At 44.0% G+C, this 25,269-nt stretch overlaps 1 protein-coding gene across 1 annotated transcript in view; it reads left to right on the top strand.

Moving 5' to 3' along the window:
• Window positions 1-25,269, top strand: part of ARPC2 (actin related protein 2/3 complex subunit 2) — a 36,720-nt gene that overhangs the window by 10,167 nt on the left and 1,284 nt on the right. Inside the window, exons 4-10 of the mRNA XM_021666828.2 lie at window positions 1,585-1,697; window positions 7,824-7,869; window positions 12,210-12,396; window positions 12,925-13,018; window positions 18,995-19,121; window positions 22,438-22,538; window positions 22,878-22,978. Coding sequence (XP_021522503.2) covers window positions 1,585-1,697; window positions 7,824-7,869; window positions 12,210-12,396; window positions 12,925-13,018; window positions 18,995-19,121; window positions 22,438-22,538; window positions 22,878-22,978 — 769 coding nt within the window. The remainder of the gene's footprint in view (window positions 1-1,584; window positions 1,698-7,823; window positions 7,870-12,209; window positions 12,397-12,924; window positions 13,019-18,994; window positions 19,122-22,437; window positions 22,539-22,877; window positions 22,979-25,269) is intronic.

Raw genomic sequence — 25,269 nt, 5'->3', positions numbered from 1 at the left:
AGTTTCAGGAATTAACATAGGCTGAGTCTGTCCTGTGTGTACTGCAGAAAGATAGAATCCAAAAAGAGGGGAGGCCTATAGATTAGAAGCGACTTAAAAGATAACCAAATGTAATGTATGGATATTGTTTGCATCTTCTTTTTTTTTTTTTTTTTTTTTTAGACGGAGTCTCACTCTGTCTCCAGGCTGGAGTGCAATGGTGCAATTTCTGCCTCTCGGGTTCAAGAGATTCTCCTGCCTCAGCCTACCATGTAGCTTGGACTACAGGCACGTGCTACCACGCCTAGCTAATTTTTGTATTTTTAGTAGAGACAGGGTTTCATCAGGGTGTCCAGGATGGTCTCTATCTCTTGACCTTGTGATCTACCCGCCTTGGCCTCCCAAAGTGCAAGTGCTGGGATTACAGGCGTGATCCAACATACCCAGCCTTTTTTTTTTTTTTTAAACAGAGTCTCCCTCTTTTGCCCAGGCTGGAATGCAGTGGCACAGTCTCAGCCAACTGCAACCTCTGCCTCCTGGGATCAAGCAATTTTCCTGCCTCAGCCTCCAGAGTAGCTGGGACTACAGGCGCATGCCACCATGACCGGCTAGTTTTTTTGTATTTTTAGTGAGAGATGGGGTTTCACCATATTGACCAGGCTGATCTCGAATTCCTGACCTCGTGATCTGCCCACCTTGGCCTCCCAAAGTGCTGAGATTACAGGCTTGAGCCACTGTGCCTGGCCTTGACTGAATATTTGATATTAAGAAATTGTTTTTAAAAATTTAGGCATGACAGTAGTGTTGTGGCTGTGTTTTTTTTTTTTTTTTTTAACAAATAGTCTTTTGTATCTTCCAAAGATATATTCTGAAGTATTTATGGATGAAATTATGTGTTGTGTCTGGGATTTGCTTCAAAATAAATCATTGGGAAGGAGGGCGTCTAAATGAAACAAGAATTGGCCATGTATTATTAATTGTTGAGGCCAGGCGTGGTGGCTCACGCCCATAATCCCAACACTTTGGGAGGCCAAGGTGGTCAGATTATGAGGTCAAGAGTTCGAGACCAGCCTGGCCAATATAAAAAACCCCATTTCTACTAAAAATACAAAAATTAGCCAGGTGTGGTAGCATGTGCCTATAGTCTTCAGCTACTCAGGAGGCTAAGGCAGGAGAATCATTTGAACCCAGGAGGCAAAGGTTACAGTGAGCTGAGACCACACCATTGCACTCCAGCCTGGGTGACAGAGTGAGACTCCGTCTCAAAAAAAAAAAAAAAAAATTGTTGATGCCTTATGATGGGGATCAGAGTTCATTATACTGTTCGTTCTGCTTATATACATGTCTAAAATCCAATTATTTTAGCACCAAGCTGTGATTAAAGAAAGTATAGCTTTGTAATGTTAAGGAAGAGCAAAGAGATGAGTACTCAGCATTTCTTTCCCAGTGTTTCTGCTGATTTGTCACATGAATGTAAAACAAATTCCATTTTACTTATATGCCTCCTTATAAGAGGTCTTCCTGTGGCCTACAGCAATGTAGGTGCTTGAAGAGATTATTTCCCATTCCCAAGTTGTTAAGCAGTGTTATTTGCCTTCCTCACAGATTTCGATGGGGTCCTCTATCATATTTCAAATCCTAATGGAGACAAAACAAAAGTGATGGTCAGTATTTCTTTGAAATTCTACAAGGAACTTCAGGCACACGGTGCTGATGAGGTAAGATCTACATCATTTTCCTTAGGACTCTTGTTTCCTCACCTTTTATTGGCAGCTTGCCATTCACGGAAGATCCATGGCACTAAATCAGCCCGGCTGGACAATATGCTTACCTAACTAGGGGCTCTTGACTTGATTGCTGTAATGAATTAAGTGTATTTCCCAGAAAAGGTTTTGACTCTTTGCTTGCTTACTTTAAAACAATGGAAACAAAAACAGCTTTAGTTCTCCAAAAACAGCAAAGAGTACTTTTCCTTGACCAGTACAAAAATAGCTGTTGCAAGAATTAGGTTCTGTTCTATTTTTGTAACGTTATCAAGGCAGATAGATAACTTCTGGCTTGCTCAAGTTTTATAGTCTCAGGTTCTCATTCTGGAAATTTGGGCACTAATAGCTATCTTTTGACATTTTTAATTTAATGTTCTTTAAAGCTAGCCTCTTTAACTATCTCTTCTTCTTTATAACTACCTTAGGGGAAATAAGAAGGGATGTCCAGACACCAGACATTACGAAACTTTGGTGGCCATGCCTTGTTCACTGGCTTCTTTGAATAGTTAAGTAGCAGGTTTGGTTCCTGTTGAACTGTATTTGCTCTGGGGAGAGCCATTTATGGAAGAAAGAAAATGCTATTACACCAGCGTGTGCACGTTGTGGTTGGGTCTCAAAGCAGGAAATATGACTCAGTTCCTGAATCAGTTTTCAAATTTCTTACTGTTAACAAACTAGGTTCTCCTTAATCTGTTAAATGAAGATGTAGCCATAGCTGTTTTCTTTCTGAGGAGTAGCTTTTGAATTATTTAAAATTTATATAATAAAAAATGGTTTATAAAGGAATATGACCAAAAGCTTGATTAATTTTTTAGCATAAAAACTAAAATTGGTCTTACTTAATACCAAGAGCCATAGGTTGCTTCCCTTAGTTATTCAAATGCAATTGATTTACTCATAAATTCAAAGAAATAAGAAACATTTAGAGAATTTGGAATACAGATTACTTCACTGGAGAAAGAAAGGCTTCAGGAAGAAGACCTAATCCCTAAAAGCTTAGGAAGAATTGTTTTGCAAAAGATAGTGGCTGACACTTCTTTACCAGATAAAGAGTGAAAGAAAACAAATGGCTGTTAAAGCAGCCCAGCTCTTTCTCTCTCTCTTTCTCTCTATCTCTCTCGCTCTCTCTCTCTCTCTCTCTCTGTCTCTGTGTGTGTGTGTGTGTGTGTGTGTGTGTGTGTGTTGGAGTCTCACTCTGTTGCCCAGGCTGGACTGCAGTGACGCCATCTCGGCTCACTGCAGCCTCCACCTCCTGGGTTCAAGCAGTTCTCCTGCCTCAGCCTCCTGAGTAGCTGGAATTATAGGCACACACCACTACACTCAGCTAATTTTTGTATTTTTCATAGAGATGGGATTTCATCATGTTGGCTGGGCTGCTCTCGAGCTTCTGATCTCAGGTGATCCCCCTCCCTTGGCCTCCCAAAGTGCTAGGATTGCAGGCTTGAGCCGCAGCGCCCGGTTGTTCTTGTCGTTGTTGTTTCTTGTTTTTTTGTTTGGTTGGTTTGGTTTTTTTGACAAGGTCTTGCTCTGTCATCTAGGCTGGAGTGCAGTGGCACAGTCACAGCTACTGCACCCTCAACCTCCCAGGTTCAAGTGGTCCTCCCACCTCAGCCTCCTGAGTGGCTGGAACTACAGGCACATGCCACCACACCTGGCTCAATTTTTGGCTCTTTTATAGAGAGGAGGTTCCACTATGTTACCCAGGCTGGTCTCAAACTCCTGGGCTCAAGCAATCCTCCTTCCTGGGCCTCCCAAAGTGCTTGGATTATAGGATTATAGACATGAGCCACCACACCCAGCTGTAGCCCTGCTTTGGATTAGCTATAACTACCTGAAAAGAAGTGTTAAAATATTTGAACAGACATTTTTTTAAATTGTGTAATCATTCTCCCTAGACAGTCTTCACTAGGTGCAAGCCTGCACAGTGGCATGCACCTGTAGAGCCAGCTACTTAGGGGCTTGAAGTGGGGAGGGTCGTTGGAGCTCAGGAGTTCAAGTCCAGCCTGGACAGCATAGTGAGACTCCATCTCAAAAAAACGAGAAGATCTAAATACAATAATAATACTCCTGGAAAGAAAGAGTTAAGCTAGATTGGTTTTTTCTTTTTTTTTTTAATTTTATTTCTTTAGTTTTTTAGAGATGGGGTCTCACTGTCGCCCAGGCTGGAGTGCAGTGGCTATTCACAGGCGCAGTCCCACTGCTGATCAGCACAGGAGTTGTGACCTGCTCTGTTTCCAACCTGGACCAGTTCACCCCTCCTTAGGCAACCTGGTGGTCCTCCGCTCCCAGGAGGTCACCATATTGATGCCAAACTTAGTACGGACACCTGATCAGCATAGCACACTACAGCCCAGAACTGCTGGGCTCAAGCAATCCTCCCACCTCAGCCTCCCGAGTAGCTGGGACTACAGGCATGCGCCACCATGTCTGGCAAGCTAGATTTCTTATATCTCCTTTTCCCTTCTGTGCTTTTCTAACAGTGGAGCTCCAGAACACCTTGTTATTCTTGTAGCCACCACAAGGGTCAAAGAACCACCCCCACCCACTCAAGTGGGTGGAGTAAGTAACATTCATAGTGTTGGAGCAGAGTGCACAGTAAATGGCTCCCTGGGTTGGTTAAACAGTGACCAACCCATAATAAACACAGGAAGCTTATTACTTGGTCACAGGCCATTTTTAAAGGCAGAATGCCTCTGCTGCTGGAGTGGGAAGGTAATGGTGATGAGTGATAGGTGGCCTCCACCCATGTCCTGGTGTCATACTGGGAGAGAGGGTACAAACTGAAAAGTGAATCATGGTTAAAAGTGCAAGTGAAGTATCACGGAAGCGTTGGCTGGTTTTACTAAGGGGAGGGAGCAAAGGAGTTGAACATGATAGAAATTTGGCTCTCGGTACCTCTTATCTCAGAATATTAACTTTGTAAGCTTGAAATTAAACTAAATCTTAGGGATTTGAACTAAACCTGTGGTTTCTCCCACATCTGATTTCCCCTTCCTCAAAATACCAACAGTACGTGCAACACAGAATTGTAGCTCAGAGGTAGCATGCTGTTTCAAATTCTTGGGATATGCATGTTACTTTTTTTTTTTTTTTTTGAGACGGAGTTTCGCTCTTGTTACCCAGGCTGGAGTTCAATGGCGCGATCTCGGCTCACCGCAACCTCCGCCTCCCGGGTTCAGGCAATTCTCCTGCCTCAGCCTCCTGAGTAGCTGGGATTACAGGCACGCACCACCACGCCCAGCTAATATTTTGTATTTTTAGTAGAGACGGGGTTTCACCATGTTGACCAGGATGGTCTCGATCTCTTGACCTCGTGATCCACCCGCCTCGGCCTCCCAGCATGTTACTTTTTTAAAAGAAGTGGTGTATCAGACACCTGAAGGTCAAGTCTCTCTGTGTCACCAACAAACTCTTGTGACCTTGAGCCCCTCCTCTCAGTTCCTCTTTGGTAAAAGAGGATGCCTCACAGTGGCTGTGCCAACACCAAATAGGAACTACATTTGGCATTATTTATTTTTTGCCCTTGTATAAAAAAATACAGTCTTGCAGGTTGAAAGTTTCTTCTAGCTATAGGAAAATGGTTAAATAAGTATGTGGAATATTAAGAAATTATTGTTGTGCTCATGCCTGTAATCCCAGCACTTTTGGAGGCCAAGGCAGGAGCATTGCTTGAGGCCAAGAGTTCAAGCCCAGCGTGGGCAACGTGGTGAGACCCTGTCTCTGTATATAAATAAATAAAGAGGACGGTCACGGTGGCTCATGCCTGTAATCCCAAGACTTTGGGAAGCCAAGACAAGTGGGTTGCTTGAGGTCAGGAATTCGAGACCAGCCTGGCCAACATGGTGAAACCCAATCTCAACTAAAAAATACAAAAATTAGGGCCAGGCACGGTGGCTCACGCCTGTAATCCCAGCACTTTGGGAGGCCGAAGCTGGTGGATCACAAGGTCAGGAGATCGAGACCATCCTGGTCAACATGGTGAAACCCCATCTCTACTAAAAATACAAAAATTAGTTAGGCATGGTGGTGCATGTCTGTAGTCCCAGCTAGCTACTCAGGAGGCTGAGGCAGGAGAATTGCTTGAACCCGGGAGGCGGAGGTTGCGGTGAGCCAAGATTGTGCCATTGCACTCCAGCCTGGGCAACAAGACCGAAACTCTGTATCAAAAAACAAAACAAAGGTCGGGCGTGGTGGCTCACGCCTGTAATCGCAGCACTTTGGGAGGCCGAGGCGGGTGGATCACCTGAAGTCAGGAGTTCAAGACCAGCCTGACCAACATGGTGAAACCCTGTCTCTATTTTAAAAAATAAAATAGAATAAAATAAAATAAAATAAAATTAGCTGGACATAGTGACAGGCATCTGTAATCCCAGCTAATACGGACTGAGGCAGGAGAATTGCATGAACCCAGAAGGCAGAGGCTGCAGTGAGCTGAGATCACGCCACTGCACTCCCGCCTGGGCAACAGAGTAAGACTCCATCTCAAAAAATAAATAAATAAAATGAAATATTTGTTTCTTAAGCCATGTCATTCTGGAAGCAGTTTTCACCAGGTAAAGCAGTCACAGTGACAGAGAAAAAAATAGGGAGTCTCAGTCTGTTTTTTGTTGCTATAACAGAATACCACAGACTGAATAATTAATGAAGAAAATATGATTATTTGACTCACGTTCTGGGGCTGGGAAATCCAAGAGCATGGCACCAGCCCTTTCCCATCATCCTATAGCAAAAGCCAGAAGGGCAAGAGAGGGCCAGACTCATTTTTTTTTTCTAACAACGCTTCTTGTGATAACAAACCAACATCCCCGTAAGTAACAACATTTATCCATTCATGAGGGCAGAGCCCTCACAGGCCTAATCGCCTGTTACATCACAGTGGCAGTTAAATTCCAACATGTGTCCAGGCATAGTGGCGCACTCCTATAATCCCAGCACTTTGAGAGGCCAAGGTAGAAGGATCACTTGAGCCCAGAAGTTCAAGGCTGCAGTGAGCTATTGTATCACTGCACTCTCACCTGGACTACAGTGCGAAACCTTGTCTCCAAAAAAAAAAAATCATAAATTTTGGCCTGGCTTGGTGACTCACACCACTAATCTCAGCATTTTGGGAGGGCAAGGTGGGTGGATCACTTGAGGTCAGGAGTTTGAGACCAGCCTGGCCAACATGGTGAAAACCCCGTCTCTACTAAAAATGCAAAAATTAACCAGGCACTGTGATGCACACCTGTAGTCCCAGTTACTCGGGAGGCTGAGGCAGGAGAATCACCTGAACCTGGGAGGTGGAGGTTGCAGTAAGCTGATATCGCACCATTGCACTCCAGCCTGGACAACAGAGAGACTCCATCTCAAAAAAAAAAAAAAGGTCATAAATTTTAGCATGAGTTTTCAAAAGGACATTCCAACCATAGCGGAAGGTATTAAAGAGGTTCTTGGTTTTTTGGGTATTTTTTGTTATTGTTGTTTTCATTTAATTCAAAAACCTGGAAAGTAGCCAGCATAGGGACTGGTGGGGAGAGGACATATAGAGTGTATAACCTTCTGTGGACAACAATATTAATAACTAGCTGAGGTTTCATTATTCACTGTCCTTTGCCTTAAAAGCTGGTTATGCACTGAGTAATTTTAAAGCATACAAGATCAGCAGACAAACAGATCAGTTCCCAGCAGTCCTGGTTTTTCCTCTTCATTCACCTGGGTTAGTGGCTCAGCCTGTGCTTAGGTTGATGACGTAACAATCTGTTCTCTCACTTGACATTTGCCATCCTTTTGCTGTCTTGAAAACAAAACATGGTTAAGTACAATGTGGGATCTGGAGGAGAACAGAGAACACATTAAGGGTATAGTCAAGTCCTAAAAAAGTAAAGGATGAGCTTTGATTAAAGATTCTCATCTCAGCTTTGTGGCCTGTTTGGTGACTAAACCCACTTCCCCTCTGTCTCTCCTTTCCCATACACCAAATGAAAGTTAGGAAGAATGCTGATTTAGAAAATGCTTGGCAAGTACAGTACTTTAAAAATAATGAAATTATCATGGCCTTTGAATTAACGTATGTGATTTTGTTTTGTTTTTGTTTTCTAGTTATTAAAGAGGGTGTACGGGAGTTTCTTGGTAAATCCAGAATCAGGTATGTAGTCATGTTAGCAACTATGGAATGATGTGGGAAGAGAGGTGTCCTTTATACATTATGCTTTTTTTACCCAAAGGATTTCATTTAAATATTACAAATATTTCTGCATGAACCCATTCCTAATTCAGTTCCCTCCATAAAAATAGCTTTTAAGGGGCTTTGCTTTGTCCAATATGGAACACAGTAGAGGGTACAAAGTTGATGTATGACATTATTAACATTTACTTGATCGGGCCACATGACCCTTACTTAATCTTTCAGCCAGAGGGCCACAGTTGTTTGTTCGTGGTGATTAAAATGCCTTTGAAAAGAATGAGCAAACATTGATTCCCACCCTCAGCCCTTAGTAACACCTTTTTCTGCATGCTACATATTTGAAGAGGGAAGAGGAACATTTTCACAGCACTATTCTTGTGATTTCAAGTAATAAAAATATCAGACCCTTTCTTAATCCAGTCTTCTAATAGGTGGTCTCAGCATTTATGGCCAGAGGAATTGAAAGGCACCATGTCATCCTTGAATAGAACAGCTATGTTATTCTGCTTTCAAGGAGGTTTAAAGCGAAGAGCCTTTTTACCCTTTGATTCAGTGGCATGTCTCAAATTCTGAGGCATTTAGCAGGACCCCAGAGTGAGAACCAGGTAGTAAGACCATTGGTACATAATACTTTTTACTCAACTGTTATAACTTGGGTACCTTAATTATAAGTCTTCTAAGAAGGAAGTTCTCTGTCACTCTTTTTTTGGAAGACAGAGTTTTGCTCCTATTTCTTGTTGCCCATGCTGGAGTGCAGTGGCACAATCTCAGCTCACTACAACCTCTGCCTCCCAGGTTCAAACAGTTCTCTGCCTCAGCCTCCTGAGTAGCTGGGATTACAGGTGCCCACCACCACGCCCGGATAATTTTTGTTTTTTTAGTAGAGATGGGGTTTCACAATGTTAGCCAGGCTGGTCTTGAACTCCTGATCTTGTCATCTGCCTGCCTTGGCCTCCCAAAATGCTGAGATTACAGGCGTGAGCTACCGTGCCTCTGTCACTCTTAGCAGTTGCTGGTGCTAACTTACTTCCTCACCTCACCTATTTTTTTAGACAGAGTCTCATTCTGTTATCCAGGCTGGGATGCAGTGGTCCAGTCATAGCTCATTGCAGCCTCCTTCAAATCTTGGGCTCGAGCAGTTCTCCCACTTTAGCCTCTCAGTAGCTGGGAACTACAGGCACTTGCGACCATACCCAGCTAATTTTTTTATTTTTTTTAGAAACAGGGTCTCACTGGCTGCTGCCCAGACTGCCAGAACAGACTAAGGAGGTTTCAAACTCCTAGCCTCAAGCAATCCACCCACCTCGGCCTCAGCCTCCCAGAGAGTTGGGATTACAGGCATGCGCCACCATACCTGGCACCTTTTTTTTTTTTAATCTCCAAATTGGTGGGATGAATGTGTCACAGGAATAAAAGCCAAGATAACACTGTAGGCTTTTGGCAGAATCAGCATATTAAAGAAAGAGAAGTAAAGAAACAAACAGATCTAGAACAGAAAAATCATGTCCAGAGTCTTGGGCATGCTTGTCAAAGCCAGCATCCTGACGTGGAAAGTAGGTTTCTGTCTCTGGGCCTCCTCCTGCCTCCCACTAAATCATAGACATGACCACATTGCAGACCCTGTCTTCACACAAGTGTAAAATGTAAAAGTATGTGATAGTAGTGTCAGTCAGGCACAGTGGCTCACACCAGTAATCGCAGCACTTCAGGAGGCCAAGGTGGGTGAATTGCTTGAGCCCAGAAGTTCTATACCAGCCTGGGCAACATAGTGAGACCCCTGTCTCTCCAACCTGGACGACAGAGCAAGATTCAGTCTCAAAAAAAAAAAGACAGTAGAGTCTCCTCTTTTTTAGTGGGTTTATCTAGGTACGTTTGGAAAAACTAAGCAAATCATACTAGATTTTTACTTCTCTTCATCCTTAGTATATTCTGTTCATCATGTTAGAAGCCTTACTTAGAAACAGATTTTAGCTTAGCTGTGGTTTTGTTTGCTTTGTTTTATTTGGCTTCCTAAAACAAGCAAACCTCAGCTCTAAATCTTTTCTTTTTTAATCTAATCTTGTAGTCTGTGTGTTTATCTGGTTTTCAGCTACCCAAAATGGAATGATGTTATTTAATACTAGAGTGCCAAAAATGTGCTAAGCATTATCTATTCCAAAGATTTAGACACCCATCCTTCCAAAGAGCCCCTGCTCAGCAAAAAATATAGACCTCAGGAATGCTTTTGAGAAAAAATGAAATAGTAATGAGGTGTAAAGATTTCAGATACTTAGAAGTGCGATATCCATACATACAGTTCTGGCAAAGTTATTCCCGTCAGTTGCCTAGAATACAAAATGATCCTCAATGATACACAAATATTCTTGCAAAAACATCTCTAGGCCTTTTGACACTTATTCATCATTTGATTCGCTAATCAAGTGTTCCAGCCCTGCTTCTGGGAATTCATAGTGGACATGCTGTCGAGGCAGGTCAGCCAACGGTTTCAGTACCTGTTCTGCACCTGTTGTGATGACCTGTCATGTTCCACACATTTTAAGTACTATACATTTTTTTAATGCTCGCAATAGTCTCCCCCATCTCCATACCCCCACCTCACCTTTTTTTTTTTTTTGAGACAGAGGTTTGCCTTGTTGCCTAGGCTAAAGTGCAGTGGAGCGATCTCAGCTCACTACAACCTCCGCCTCCCGGTTCAAGCGATTCTCCTGCCTCAGCCTCCTAAGTAGCTGGGATTACAAGCACCTACCACCATGCCTGGCTAATTTTTATATTTTTAGTAGAGATGGGGTTTCTCCATGTTGGCCAGGCTGGTCTCCAACTCCTGACCTCAGGTGATCTGCCTGCCTCAGCCTCCCAAAGTGCTGGGATTATAGGTGTGAGCCACCGTACTCAGCAATTTTTTTTAAGGTCACAAAATGACAAGGCCAGGATTTGGACCCAGTTCTGTTCAACTCAAAATAGAGTGCCCTACACTTAAGTATCATGCTGCATTTGACAAGTCACGTCACTTCTTTGAATCTCCTTTCCCTCTGTAAAACAGTAACCTTATCTAACCTGCAGACTTCAAAGCATTGTTATGGAGATCAAATGAAGTAAATGTTTTTTTTTTTTTTTTAGACGGAGTTTCGCTCTTGTTACCCAGGCTGGAGTGCAATGGCACGATCTCGGCTCACCGCAACCTCCGCCTCCTGGGTTCCGGCAATTCTTCCTGCCTCAGCCTCCTGAGTAGCTGGGATTACAGGCACGCGCCACCAGGCCCAGCTAATTTTTTGTATTTTTAGTAGAGACGGGGTTTCACCATGTTGACCAGGATGGTCTCGATCTCTTGACCTCGTGATCCACCCGCCTCGGCCTCCCAAAGTGCTGGGATTACAGGCGTGAGCCACCGCGCCCGGCCCAAATGTTTTTAAAAATACTGAAAATTTTACAATGTATGCCAATAAAAGCTATTGGGGAGGTATATGTATGAACAGATAGTTGGTTTTTCTACCCTTCCTCCTTAGAGTTAGCAGTGGCACGAGAAGGGTCTATATTATTATCACAAAGCTACCCATCTGTTGGCCATATTGATACTTGGCACATTAAACTATCAGAGAAGGATATGTGGCTCCTTTACAACTGTATCTGAAAGAGTAAAAAGTTAATTTCCAATCAGAGTTCCCAGGTTATGACTTTCTCCCATTACATATTTGTAATCAGTCATCTTTGATACTGATTCAGATTTTTTATTAACATTAGTTAAGACTGGGCGCGGTGGCTCATACCTGTAATCCCAGCACTTTGGGAATCCGAGGCCGGTGGATCGCCTGAGGGCAGGAATTCGAGACCTGTCTGACCAACATGGTGAAACCCCATCTGTACTAAAAATACAAAAAAATTGGCTGGGCATGGTGGCGTCCACCTGTAATCCCAGCTACTTGGGAGGCTGAGGCAGGGGAATTGCTTGAACCAGGGAAGAGAAGGTTGCAGTGAGCTGAGATCACGCCACTGCACTCCAGTCTGGGTGACAGAGCAAGTCTCCATCTCAAAAAAAAAAAAAAAAACTTGTTAATTATATATATTTACAAGAATCTTATAAAAATTAAGATTTTATTTCACCTCATTTTGCCCTATGAGGTAGATGGAAATGGACCACCTGGATTAAAAGTACAGACACTGAGACAAAGTTAAAATGTCAGTAGAACCTAGAAAAAGAAATTGTTTAATTGCCTCTAGTCTCTGTTTACTTGGTTGAGATAGTATGCTGCTTTTTTTTTTTTTTAATATAACTGCTGGTTGGTTGGTTTGTTTCCTCCCTCCAGGATACAATGTCTCTTTGCTATATGACCTTGAAAATCTGCCTGCGTCCAAGGATTCCCTTGTACATCAAGCTGGCATGTTGAAGCGAAATTGTTTTGCCTCTGTCTTTGAAAAATACTTCCAATTCCAAGAAGAGGGCAAGGAAGGAGAGAACAGGGCAGTTATCCATTATAGGGATGATGAGACCATGTGAGTATAGAATTTGGTCCTAAAGCCTGGGTATGGCCATTACGCCACCATGGCACCTACTGAAAGAAATATGGCTTGTATTGCATGAAAGTGTTTTTATCATAAAATATCTTAAGCCAGGACGTAGATGATAGGGCAAAAATCAGCCACTCCTCATACTCCAGATACTGAGAGCTGACAGATGGTGGAAAGAGAATCCAGTGCTTTCCTTTAAGGCACCACTGTTCTGAGTCCTCTTTAAGAGTATAGCCTGGATAATCAGCAGGCAGGGCGACCATAGGTTCCATGTTATATTTACAAGGCAATAAAATCTACTTCTGTTAATTTCCATCTCCTGCCTCTCTTAGGGCAGGGCATTCATGTTTTACACTGACTTTGTTGACCATAAATATCATCTCATTTAGCACACCTTTATATTATGATTCAAGAGATTTATGACTTTAGCCTTCTGATGCACTTGTAGATCAAGTTATTGACAAAACCCCGTTCTGATTCTGTACTTATCCTCCTGGGTTTTGTTCCCCTCAGGTATGTTGAGTCTAAAAAGGACAGAGTCACAGTAGTCTTCAGCACAGTGTTTAAGGATGACGACGATGTGGTCATTGGAAAGGTGTTCATGCAGGTATGGAGCAGACATCTTGGGGGAAAACCATGCATGGTGACTTATAACTTTGCAACAAAACATACCATAAGCATAAAAAATAAAAAGAGATCTAGCAGCTCTGTTAATGTTAGAATTTGTTGAAAATTTAGTAGACAACTCCCGCAAAACTCAGTGAATGTTGTTTGGTTTTGGTTTTGCTGTTGTTGTTGGTTTTTTATTTGTGTTTTGGGGGGTTTTTTGGTTTTTTGGTTTTTTTTTTTTGAGATGGAGGCTTGCTCTTGTCGCCCAGGCTGGAGTGCGATGGTACAATCTTGGCTCACTACAGCCTCCACCTCCTGGGTTCAAGCGATTCTTCTGCCTCAGCCTCCCGAGTAGCTGGGATTATACCCACCACACCAGGCTAATTTTTGTAATTTTAGTAGAGACGGGGTTTCGTCATGTTGGCCAGGCTGGTCTCAAACTCCTGACCTCGAGATCTGCCCTCCTCAGCCTCCTAAAGTGCTGGGATTACAGGCGTGAGCTACCACACCCCGGCGTTGTTGTTTTTTGAGATGGAGTCTCAATCTGTCACCAGGCTGGAGTGCAGTGGCATGATCTTGGCTCACTGCAGCCTCCTACTCCCAGGTTCAGGTGATTCTCCTGCCTCAGCTTCCCGAGTAGCTGGGACTGCAGGTGCGTGCCACCACGCCCAGCTCATTTTTGTTATTTTTAGTAGAGACAGGGTTTCACCATGTTGGCCAGGCTGGTCTCTATCTCCTGACCTCATGATCCGCCCACCTCAGCCTCCCAAAGTGCTGGGATTACAGGCATGAGCTACCACGCCCAGCCTGATATTTTTTTTTCAGTGGTTCCAGTTTTACAGGACAGAACTAAAGGGTCAACTGAGAATTAAACGTACTAACTATGAATATTATGTATCCTTCCTACTGTTGGGTCTTTGACCTAACCTCTCGTGATTCTTCAGATTTCTAGTAAGGTCTGCTCTTGATTTAGAATGGACTCTATAGTGAATTCTTTGGTAGTAGATAACCCATTAACAGGCAGAGTTGTTGAACTGACAGGCTGGCCCTGAATTTGGATGGGTCACCGTAGAGTACTTCCCTCACAAGAAGCTCATCTTAAGAAGAGTCATGAGAGTTAGCAGGGCATTTAGCAACTGGATTTGTGGTGTAGTTGCATTCAGGTCATGTGTACAGTTAGTTCCTGGCTCGAGGATGGTATGAGTTCATTGGTCAGGTGACATTCAGGCTGATTTCTTCTGAGATGGCTCAGCATTCTGGATCTAGTACAGTGGTAAAATTTTTTAAAAAACATTAGTGCCGCCAGCACGGTGGCTCACGCCTGTAATCCTAACACTTTGGGAGGCCAAGGTGGGTGGATCACCTGAGGTCAGGAGTTCAAGACCAGCCTGGCCATCATGATGAAACCCCATCTTATATAAAATAAACAAATAAATAAATAAACAAACATTAGTGCCTTCATTCTGTTCCTTGGCAGGTTGGTAAAGATTTTTAAATTCTGAAGTAGACTCTCTTTTGCCAAATATAATTGAAAGACAGCTGTGCTTAACAGTGAGGATACTTTGCATAGCCTTCTAAGTGGCTAGGGAAATCTTCAAAAGTGATATCCTCAATTTGATCCATCCCTAGTGGCTTTTGTGTTTTGACTAATTAATCAGAACCTCTAGTTTGGGAGTCCCTATACAGAAAAATAGGAATATTGACACTTCAGCATTTGCTAGTGCTGAACTTGATGAAAGAATGTATAAATATACACATATCTCGTGGGTCCTAAAAGTAAGCCTCTAGATAGGCATTGCATGTGTTTTTATGCAAAATTGACAGGGGAATTAAAATCAGTAGCTCAGAAATTGGGCTAAATCCAGAGTAATAAACTAACTTTAAAAGCTCTGAAGTATATATTTAGATTTGGCTGGTTTTTTACCAATCTTGTTCCATTTTATTCCAGGAAACAACTTATTTTTATACTTTAAACAGATCTTTGGAGAGTGTACCAGAGATTTGTTCCTTAGGAGAATTTTGTGTATTCTTTTTTGGCATATGAATTTAAATGCCTCCTTCAGGGTACCTGTGGTAGGGCACTTATCTAAAAGGGAAGACAAAGCCTCTTGCATTTTGGCACTAACAGGATCTCTAGATAGTAACTGGCCTGGTGCAGTGCTAGACTCAGGAAGTCATCTGCCCTGCCACCCTTTCCAAATTCAGAGGCTGAGGTAGTTGGTTGGAAATGACCATCGAAAACTGGACTTCTGCTGGGTTTTCCCAAAAAATAAATAGAACTTTTTCCTAGGCCTGGAATTGTAAATGTCTCGGAAAAAGAATAGTGGACACCTGGCACAGAAAGTTGTACCCTGCAAACACTGAAGTTCCTCGTGGTCATTAGTCTACTTGTTGCCGGCCTTTGTGGGCTTTCCCTTCCATCATGCACATCCAGCCTGGTCAGAATTCAAGTCTTGCTTTTGTCGTTTGGCAAGCAGGCTCCGCGGGATGCTTTCTGCCTTTCAGAAAAAGACAGAGACTTTATTCCTCTACTCTCATGGATGTCTTACTGCTAGTGGTGTGGACATACCAGCTGAGTACTAGAGAATGTCTGATAGAAGCCATCATTTCAACTCTTATTCCATGAAAAACAATAGGACCAGTAGTTATGCTTTTGGAGATTAGCTTATGGTGAACTAGAATTCTTTTCTTTTTTTTTTTTTTTTGAGAAGGAGTTTTGCTCTTGTTACCCAGGCTGGAGTGCAATGGCGCGATCTCGGCTCACCGCAACCTCTGCCTCCTGGGTTCAGGCAATTCTCCTGCCTCAGCCTCCTGAGTAGCTGGGATTACAGGCACACGCCACCATGCCCAGCTAATTTTTTGTATTTTTAGTAGAGACGGGGTTTCACCATGTTGACCAGGATGGTCTCGATCTCTTGACCTTATGATCCACCCACCTCGGCCTCCCAAAGTGCTGGGATTACAGGCGTGAGCCACCGTGCCCGGCCTAGAATTCTTTTCATATTGTAAGATCTTAAATTCAAGTTAGTAATAAATAACTGGGAAAAGTTAAGTGGAAACCACTGGTTTCTATCTGTTCAGGGACAAAGACACAAGCATGTGCCTCTTAGGCAGTTGTAAAGATGTTATTTTGAGGGCTCTTTCTGCCTGTTTACATATGTGGTTATGTCTGTAGGAAATTTTCCTGAACCAAGTCTTAGTAATTTTGGTAGATATTGCCAAACTCTTCTCCATCAGGGTAGTACCATTTTATCATCCACTAGCGATGGATAGGAGTGCCTGTTTTCCCAGAGTGTGTTGTAAACTTAGATTTCTCCTGATCTGATAGGTGAAAAGTGGTATCTCTGTCCTCTCATGAAGTCAGAACATCTTTTCTTATGTTATAGACCATTTGATTTGCTTAGGAAGTGTCTCTGTGTCATTTACCCATTATTCTGTGGGGTCATCGATCTTTTCAGTTTCTTCACATCCTAGGGAGTGTAGCCTTTCATCTGTGATTAAGAGTTGAAATATTTTCTCTGCTTTGTCATTGAACTGTGTTTTGTGGGGTTTTTTCCCCCATGTTGAAGTTTGTTTTTACGTAATCAAATTAATCAGTCTTGCCTTTTACGGCTTCTAGATTTTGAGTTACAGTTAGAAAGTCATTCCCTGCTCCAAGGTTATAAAGAAATTTCCTATGTTTTCTGAGTATTTTACAGCTACATATTTTATATACAATTTTTTCTTATTTGTTGAGAGCTCCTCTTGGTATATGGTATGAAAGAATTATCTATCTTTTTTTCTAAATGACTGCCCAGTGGTCCCAGTAGCAATTATTTCCATGTTTACATCCCTGATTTAAGATGCTACCTTTATCTTATACTAAATTCTTGTATATATTTGGATTTATTCTGAACTTCCTATGAAAATAGTACTTTGGAAGAGAGAAATAGTCTGATGCTCAAAAGACATCCTAACCAGAAGGAGAGTAAAAAGACAGTATTACTGGTTTACATATAACAAAGATGCTAATGAAGATGGATGGCTGTTTAGGTATGTTTGTTTGTTTATTTAAGTTTTATTTAGGGGAGAGAACCAAGGAGAAGCAAAGACATCAGATAATCTAAAGAATAGGCCCAGCCAGCCACAGAGGCTCATGCCTATAATCCCAGCACTTTGGGAGGCCTAGGCAGGCAGATAACTTAAAGCCAGTTTGAGATCAGCCTGGCCAACATAGTGAAACCCTGTTTCTACTAAAAAGGCCAAAAATTAGCTGGAGATGGTGGCACGTGCCTGTAATCTCAGCTGCTCGGAAGGCTGAGGCATGAAAGTTGCTTGAACCCAGGAGGTAGAGGTTGCAGTGAGCCAAGATTGCACCAGCCTGGGTGCTAGAATAAGACCCTGTCTCAAAAAAGAAAGAATAGGCCCAAGCCAGAAACATACTGTTGACTGAGTCTTAAATACATTATTTTCCATATACAAAACTGACGAGTGCTAATAAGTCACCACTGGTTTATAAATACCCCATTTCGCTGTGAATACCTTGTGTACCTATGAATTGGAGCCTTAGAGACACTTAATAAACACAAGAAGATGCAGACGGTTATATATCTGTTCTTTTTAATCCCCTAACAAGTAAAACCTGCAGAAATAAAAAAGCTTCATAACCCCTTTGTAGAATAAAAGATGTTTTCTAGAGAAGGGCAGTTTTAGAAGCTTTGCTCTAGAAATTTCATTCGAGATAATCTTGACTCCTTCCCTTCCTTTGCAAATACTTTTCCTTTGGGGAACAAAATGTGTTCAAAACGGGGCTAATCTAACCCAGATCCGTCATTTCTTTTCCTACTGGAGGCTTAGTAACATTAGCATGAGGGGCAGTATGTAAACTAGATGAGGTCCCAGGCTGGGCATTGGGACTCTTCAGTCATCATCTTTCCTTTGCCACTAATTGGTGAGGCCTTGGCTCATTCCTGTACAGTGTGATGATACTCAGTCAGCTCGGGTAGAAGCAATTGCTTTCTCTCAGCAAGCCATGTGTTGTATAGCCTCTTTGAAGGACAGAGGAATAAATTACAAAGATAAATTAAGCAAGATCTTTGACTTGAACTCACAACCTGGTAGAGGGGCCAGATACATTAATGAATAGTAAAATGTCATAGTAGAGGTTTGTAGAGAAGACATGGCAGCTCCAGCAAGAGAGCAGCACCTGCCTGGGTTGGTTGGAGATGCCATTAGGAAGTGATATTTGAGCAGCAGTGGAAGAGCACTGCGGGCCACATGGCTGTGTAACCATGCCTTCAGAACTCCTAAAACCAGGAGACTTTGGAGAGTCCTTGGCTGCATCCTCCTGCTATCTATCATCTTGGAAAGCCCACTTGATGAATTTAGATCATCCAGTTTTACTGGCATTGCTAGAAAATCTGCTTCTGTTCTTACAGATCTGGCTGAGAGAGGGAAGCCTTGTATTACTTGTCTATTTACATAGGAATGCATGGACTGTAGACCCTGAGGTTTGGAGATTGGAACATAGAAGGAAGGGCTTTCTTTATGAGCACCAAGACAACTTAGCTTCTTTCATTCCATTGTCTTCTGTCCCCAAGAAGAGCTTAAGTTTGCTCTAAAGATTTTATTGATGAATTCTAAACAGCAACAGGATCTAAGATAACCTCAGTGAAAAAAGACTTATGTAGAGGCCCAGAGAAAGCACGGTAGTTTATCACCTATGTTGGTCCAAGGCAAAAGGATTATCAGTACTTTTCATCCCATTTTGAAGATCTTAGTTGTTAAGTACTTTGCAGTTTCTCCCTTTTGAATCTGAAGTGCAGTGGTAGCAGCTAGCACTTGTAATATTTCAGGTTTAGTGTAGTTTATTTTTAACCACCTGCTGGTCTGGAGGGCTTCAAAGGTCACACCACATAGAACAAACCCCATAGCATGAATTACCACTCATCTTACACCCATTTCTCTTCTGATTGCTTTTGCTTTGTCTTGGCAGGAGTTCAAAGAAGGACGCAGAGCCAGCCACACAGCCCCACAGGTCCTCTTTAGCCACAGGGAACCTCCTCTGGAGCTGAAAGACACGGACGCCGCTGTGGGTGACAACATTGGCTACATCACCTTTGGTGAGCAGGGTGCACTTGCTGCTTTCATGCTGCTTTAATGAGTTCACACTGCAGAATGCCTGAATCTGCACAGAACCTTGGTTAACATTTTAAGGTAGGCAGAAGCAGGCATACCAAGTTGTTCCTGTTGCCATTGCTGTGACTAAAGGAGGGATGCCACAGGGTATTAATTACAGAGCAGGCCATGTGCTATTTTTGTACAGTAATCATTTCCTTTTTATATTTTCCCCATTTTTCTTAAATCTTGAAGAAAAATAAGACTGAATTCTGATATCAAGAGTTAAGGAGGCTGGGTGTGGTGGCTCACGCCTGTAACCCTAACACTGTGGGGCTTGAGGTGAGGAGTTCAAGACCAGCCTGGCCAACGTAGAGAAACTCCATTTCTGCCAAAAAATACAAAAAAAAATTAGCTGGGCGTGGTGGTGGCATGCAGCTGTATTCCCAGCTCCTTAGGAGGCTGAGTCAGGAGAATCCCTTGACCCAGGTGGCAGAGGTTGCAGTGAACCAAGATCACACCATTGCAGTCCAACCTGGGTGACAGAGTGAGACCTTGTTTCAAAAAGGAAAAAAAAGAGTTAAGGATAGGCCGGGCACAGTGGCTCACGCCTATAACCCCAGTGCTTTGGGAGACTGAGGCTGGTGGATTGCTTGAGTCCAGGAGTTTGGGACCAGCCTGGACAACATGGCACAACCTCACCTCTACCTGTAATCCCAGCACTTTGGGAGGCCAAGGCGGGCAGATCACTTGAGGTCAGGAGTTTGAGACCAACCTGGCTAACATGGTGAAACCACATCTCTACTAAAAATACAAAAATTAGCCGGGCGCGGTGGCTCAAGCCTGTAATCCCAGCACTTTGGGAGGCCGAGGCGGGTGGATCACGAGGTCAAGAGATCGAGACCATCCTGGTCAACATGGTGAAACCCCGTCTCTACTAATACAAAAAATTAGCTGGGCATGGTGGTGTGTGCCTGTAATCCCAGCTACTCAGGAGGCTGAGGCAGGAGAATTGCCTGAACCCAGGAGGCGGAGGTTGCGGTGAGCCGAGATCGCGCCATTGCACTCCAGCCTGGGTATCAAGAGCGAAACTCCGTCTCAAAAAAAAAAAAAAAAAAAAAATACAAAAATTAGTTGGACATGATGGCATGTGCCTGTAGTCCCAGCTTCTCGGCCAGCTGAGGCGTGAGAATTGCTTGAATATCCGGGAGGCAGAGGTTGCAGTGAGCCGAGATCATCCTGCTGCACTCCATCCTAGGCAACAAAGGGAGACTGTCTCAAAAAAAAAAAAGATAGCTAGGCATGGTGTTGCATGCCTGTAAGTCACAGCTACTTGGAGGCTGAGGTGGGAAGATCATTTGAACCCAGGAGGTCGAGGCTGCAATGAGCTGTGATTGCGCCACTACACTCCAGCCTGGGTGACAGAGCAAGACCCTGTCTCACCACAAAAAGGAGTTAAGAAGAGAACCACCTAAGCAGCCAGATGGAAGCTCTCTGTCATTTGGCACTTCTTGGTTTTTTGCTTATTAAGCCCAGGCTCCAGCCATGATGCACGGACTCCACTTTTTCATGGCAGAAATTCAAGTCTTCTTCAGTTGCTCCAGCCTCATGCACTAGCTGATTATGATAGCTTACAGTTTGGAGTTAACAGTTCATTCATACTGCACCTGATGCCACTGGAATGCCTCCTTTTGTGAAATGTAATTTAATTCACCTTACTGGTAAAGGTGAACCTGTTTATCTTTAAGAATAAACCGAATGTGTTGTTCTACCAAATTTCATTAAATCTGAACTGTACACTTTTTTCTTTCTCTCTGTCACCCAGGCTGGAGTGCAGTGGTGTGATCTTGGCTCACTGAAACCTCCACTTCCCAGGCTCAAATAATTCTCGTGCCTCAGCTTCCCGAGTAGCTGGGACTACAGGCACATGCCACCACACTGGGCTGATTTTTGTATTTTTAGTAGAAACAGGGTTTTGCCATGTTGGCCAGGCTGATCTTAACCACCTCAACCTCCCAAAGTGCTGGGATTACAGGCATGTGCCACCGTGCCCAGCCAGCTATAAATTTTTTTTTTTCAAGATTTTATCTTTGAATCTGGGGTACATTTTACCACTCATGGCATGTCACAGTTTGATTGGCTGCATTTTTCTCTTGTACATAAAATTAAGGCAGACTTACAGTCATAAGCACCTTAGATTCTTTGAAATACAGTTATCTTCTATTGTGGTATTCATTTTCAGGTCAGGGCAAATTTACACAGAAATTCCATACATCCTTAGGAGGCATTCCTTTTCATTTCAACAAAAACATCAGAGAACTCAGGGTTTTGCAGATAGTGAGTAGGGGAAGTTCAGCAGATAAAGAAGATTCCAGAAAATCAGGGCAGGGAGGGCATGCTGGTCTGCTCCAGTGCAAAGGACTGAGTGATGACCACACAGGTCTTTTTTTTTTTCTTTTGTGAGACGGAGTCTTGCACTGTCACCCAGACTGAAGTGCAGTGATGCGATCTCAACTCACTGCAACCTCTGCCTCCTGGATTCAGGCAATTCTCTTGCCTCAGCCTCCTGAGTAGCTGGGATTATGGGGAGACACCATCATCCCTGGCTAATTTTTTTATTTTTAGTAGATATAGGGTTTCACCATGTTCCCCAGGCTGGTCTTGAACTCCTGACCTCAGATGATTTGCCCACCTCAGCCTCCCAAAGTGCTGGGATTACAGGCATGAGCCACCGAGTCCAGCCTCACACAGGTCTTTAGGTGGCTGGTGCCACAGGGTGGACTTCATTCAGGCCCAGTCAGAGCAGCTCTTCCTACCTGGCCTATCAAGAGGGTTTCAGGTGCTGGTTTTCACAGTGAGAGTATGGGAAATTCTCTGGCATCTTATTTTCTGTGAAGTTTACTCTATTTCAGCACCAAGGACCTAAGACGGGCAGCTTCATTTCCTAATCCTGCTTCCTTAAGGTAAACTGTTACAGCCAGTTAGTGTGATTCTGGAGTGTGCCCAACTGCAGAGGCAGGAGCTAGGACACATGCGGGAGACCAGGAATGGATTTCAAAATTCATAGCTGCAGAATCCAGACCTAGAATGGAGGCTCAGGGTCAAGCCCTGTTTTTCCATGGGCTCCTCTGTTCACACTCATTGACACCTCTCCTGGTCATGCTGTGTATCCTTCCATGTCTCAAAAAAAACAACCCTGACACAGCCTGGTAATACTGACATGAGTGGAGTGTACTTCAGAGAGAGCGAAGTTCACTAGACTGTTGTTCTTCCCCACCCTTTGGCATTCGTGTTCTGAAGCCTTGTGTTCTCCACTTTCAGTGCTGTTCCCTCGCCACACCAATGCCAGTGCTCGAGACAACACCATCAACCTGATCCACACGTTCCGGGACTACCTGCACTACCACATCAAGTGCTCTAAGGTGAGGGCAGGCAGCATCTGTGCTCTGGGTCTTTCCCTCCACCAGAACTCATAACAAAAAGTCATTCCGTTAGTCTAGGCTGTGAATATTGACTCTTAGGTAGATAGTTCTAGAGGCTTCAAGAAATCATGGCCTTTCTTCGTCAAGCCACTGTCCTCCTCCCCTCCCCATAGCAGAGATGAATATGTTTCCAGAATTGCTCACCTTCCTGCTTCCCTGCAGGGGAATATTCCCAAGGTGTCTGCTCCCAGATGCCCCGATGACCTCTCCTAATGAAAGCAAAGCTGTCTTTCTAGACCGTGACTGCACTTCAGTTCCTTCTTTTGTGTTTGTTCCCAGGCCTATATTCACACACGTATGCGGGCAAAAACATCTGACTTCCTCAAGGTGCTGAACCGTGCACGCCCAGATGCCGAGAAAAAAGAAATGAAAACAATCACGTAAGTTAGCCAGCACACCAGCAGGACCGTCTTCCTCTCCTGAGTCACCGAGAAGGAAGCAGTGGACGCTGGTGGCCTGGTCCTCCACGTATCCGGGCACTGGCTACATGTGAGGTCAGCAGGGCTAAGCAGATAGACCAAAAGTGGGATTCTAGGTTTTCGCTGCCATATGGGCCAGGGTGGGTTTCCTGGTTTTCTCACATTTTTGTGAGCTATGAGAATGGCAGCTAGGAAATAAAGTTTACCAAGAAACTTCTTTTTGGGCCTGAGTTCTGAGGTCAGTCTTGTCCTTCTTGTGGTCTTTCTGGAGAAATGGAATAAGTTGCTTAGGGACCTTTAATTGGGTAAATAGGGCTGAAACCACCCCACTAAGCGCTGTGTCGCCCAGGCTGGAGTACAGTGGTGCTATCTCAGCTCACTGCAACCTCTGTCTCTGGGTTCAAGCAGTTCTCCTGCCTCAGCCTCTCAAGTAGCTGGGATTACAGGTATACACAGCCACGCCCAGCTAATATTTTGTATTTTAGTAGAGATGGTTTCACCATGTTGCCCAGGCTGGTCTTGAACTCCTGAGCTCAGGCAATCCACCTGCCTTGGCCTCCCAAAGTGCTGGGATTATAGGCATGAGCCACCGCGCCCTGCCCATCTGCTGTCCTTTATACCAGTTGAACTAAAAGTCTTGAGGTCATAAGCCTCCCTCACAACCAGTGTATTTGCCAACAGCCCAGTAGTTTTTTGAGACGGAGTTTTGCTCTTGGTACACTGGCTGGAGTGCAGTGGCATGATTTTAGCTCACTGCAGCCTCTGCCTCCTGGGTTCAGGCGATTCTCTTGCCTCAGCTTCCCAAGTAGCTGGGACTACAGGCACTTGCCACTACGCCCAGCTAACTTTTTTGTATTTTTAGTAGAGATGGAGTTTAACCATTTTGGCCAAGCTGGTCTCAAACTCTTGACCTCATGATCCACTGACCTTGGCCTCCCCAAGTGTTGGGATTACAGGCGTGAGCCAACATGGCCAGCCCAGTATTCTTTTTTTTTTTTTTTAACACAGAGTCTCACTCTGATCCGCAGGCTGCAGTGCAGTGGTGAAACATCGGGGTGCAAATAATCCTTTCACCTCAGCCCCCCAAGTAGCTGAGACCACACGTATGCACCATCATAGCTGTCTAATTTTTGAATTTTGTAGACGGAATTTCATCATGTTGTCCAGGCTAGTCTCGAACTCCTGGGCCCAGGTGATCCTCCCACCTCAGCCTCCCAAAGTGTTGGGATAACAGACATGAGCCACTGCACCTGGCCCAGCACTCAATACTCTTGAGGCAAACTTTTAGAGGGTGTGGTGTCCCTAGGGCTTTACACTCCCTCTCTTGGCATTTGAGGGCTCTTCTACCAAGTTAGTTTCTGCTGCCATTTGAAAGGATGACAAAGAGATCCCAAGGGCCTGAGCAGTAGGTGAAGGTTTTCAGACATTTTCAAAAAGCAGGTTAAGTCACCCCTGACTTATAGCAAAGGCCTGTCTCTGTAGCAGCTCAGAGAGGAGTGTCCAAATGCCATGTAATGAAATGGCAGCATTGTTTCTTTTCTGCAGCTTCTTAGGCAGATCCTTAAATGGGCAAAGCGACGAACGAGGTGGGTGGGCAGGTGAGAGGATGTTTTCTTGCTGTTCCTCCAGAACCTGGTCTCTATCCTGGTGTCTCCATTTTCCCTTTTCCCTGCCTACTCTACACAGGAGTGCTTTTCTCACCAGGTACCTGTTTGGTGACCTGGAGTGTGAGGCAACGAATTTCATGCTGCTTTCAGGGCCCAGTAGACAGGCTGTTCCGTAGAAGCCAAGAGGTAAACCAGCAGCCAGGTACCGTGAAAAGAAAGCCTGACCTGGCAGCCTGTGATTACCAGACTGGAAGGCTGGGCGTCGTCATAGCCTTAGTCCTGCCTGCATCACCTTTGGTGCTGGTAGCTGCTTGTGCATCCAGGAGGAAGGCCTATCAGGCAGCTGCCACCCTATTCCACAGCCAGCGGGCAGTCTTGGGAGTCCCTGCCCAGTGAGTGCAGTTGTGTAGGTGCAGGGATAGCTCCCTGTCCTGATGAGAGACCTGGCAAAGGATGAATCCTTAAGATAAACAGTTCATCAACCTCCTCTCTGGAACTTAGAAAGAGCAACTTTGCCTTCTGTGCTGCAACTTCTTTTTGGCAGAGTTGGGCCCTAGACAGGAGAAGCAGGAGACAAACAACTGCATCCACCCTGAAAACCAGATTATGTTACTAATGGTGGGTAGGAGTTAAGTGACTCAGCTG

The sequence above is a fragment of the Aotus nancymaae genome, unplaced genomic scaffold (assembly GCF_030222135.1).
Source record: "Aotus nancymaae isolate 86718 unplaced genomic scaffold, 86718_ANA_hifiasm-v0.15.2.pri h1tg000008l, whole genome shotgun sequence".
Classification (NCBI taxonomy): domain Eukaryota; kingdom Metazoa; phylum Chordata; class Mammalia; order Primates; family Aotidae; genus Aotus; species Aotus nancymaae.
The sequence above is the reverse complement of the archived record's forward strand: the minus strand, read 5'-3'. Positions and strand labels throughout refer to the sequence as shown.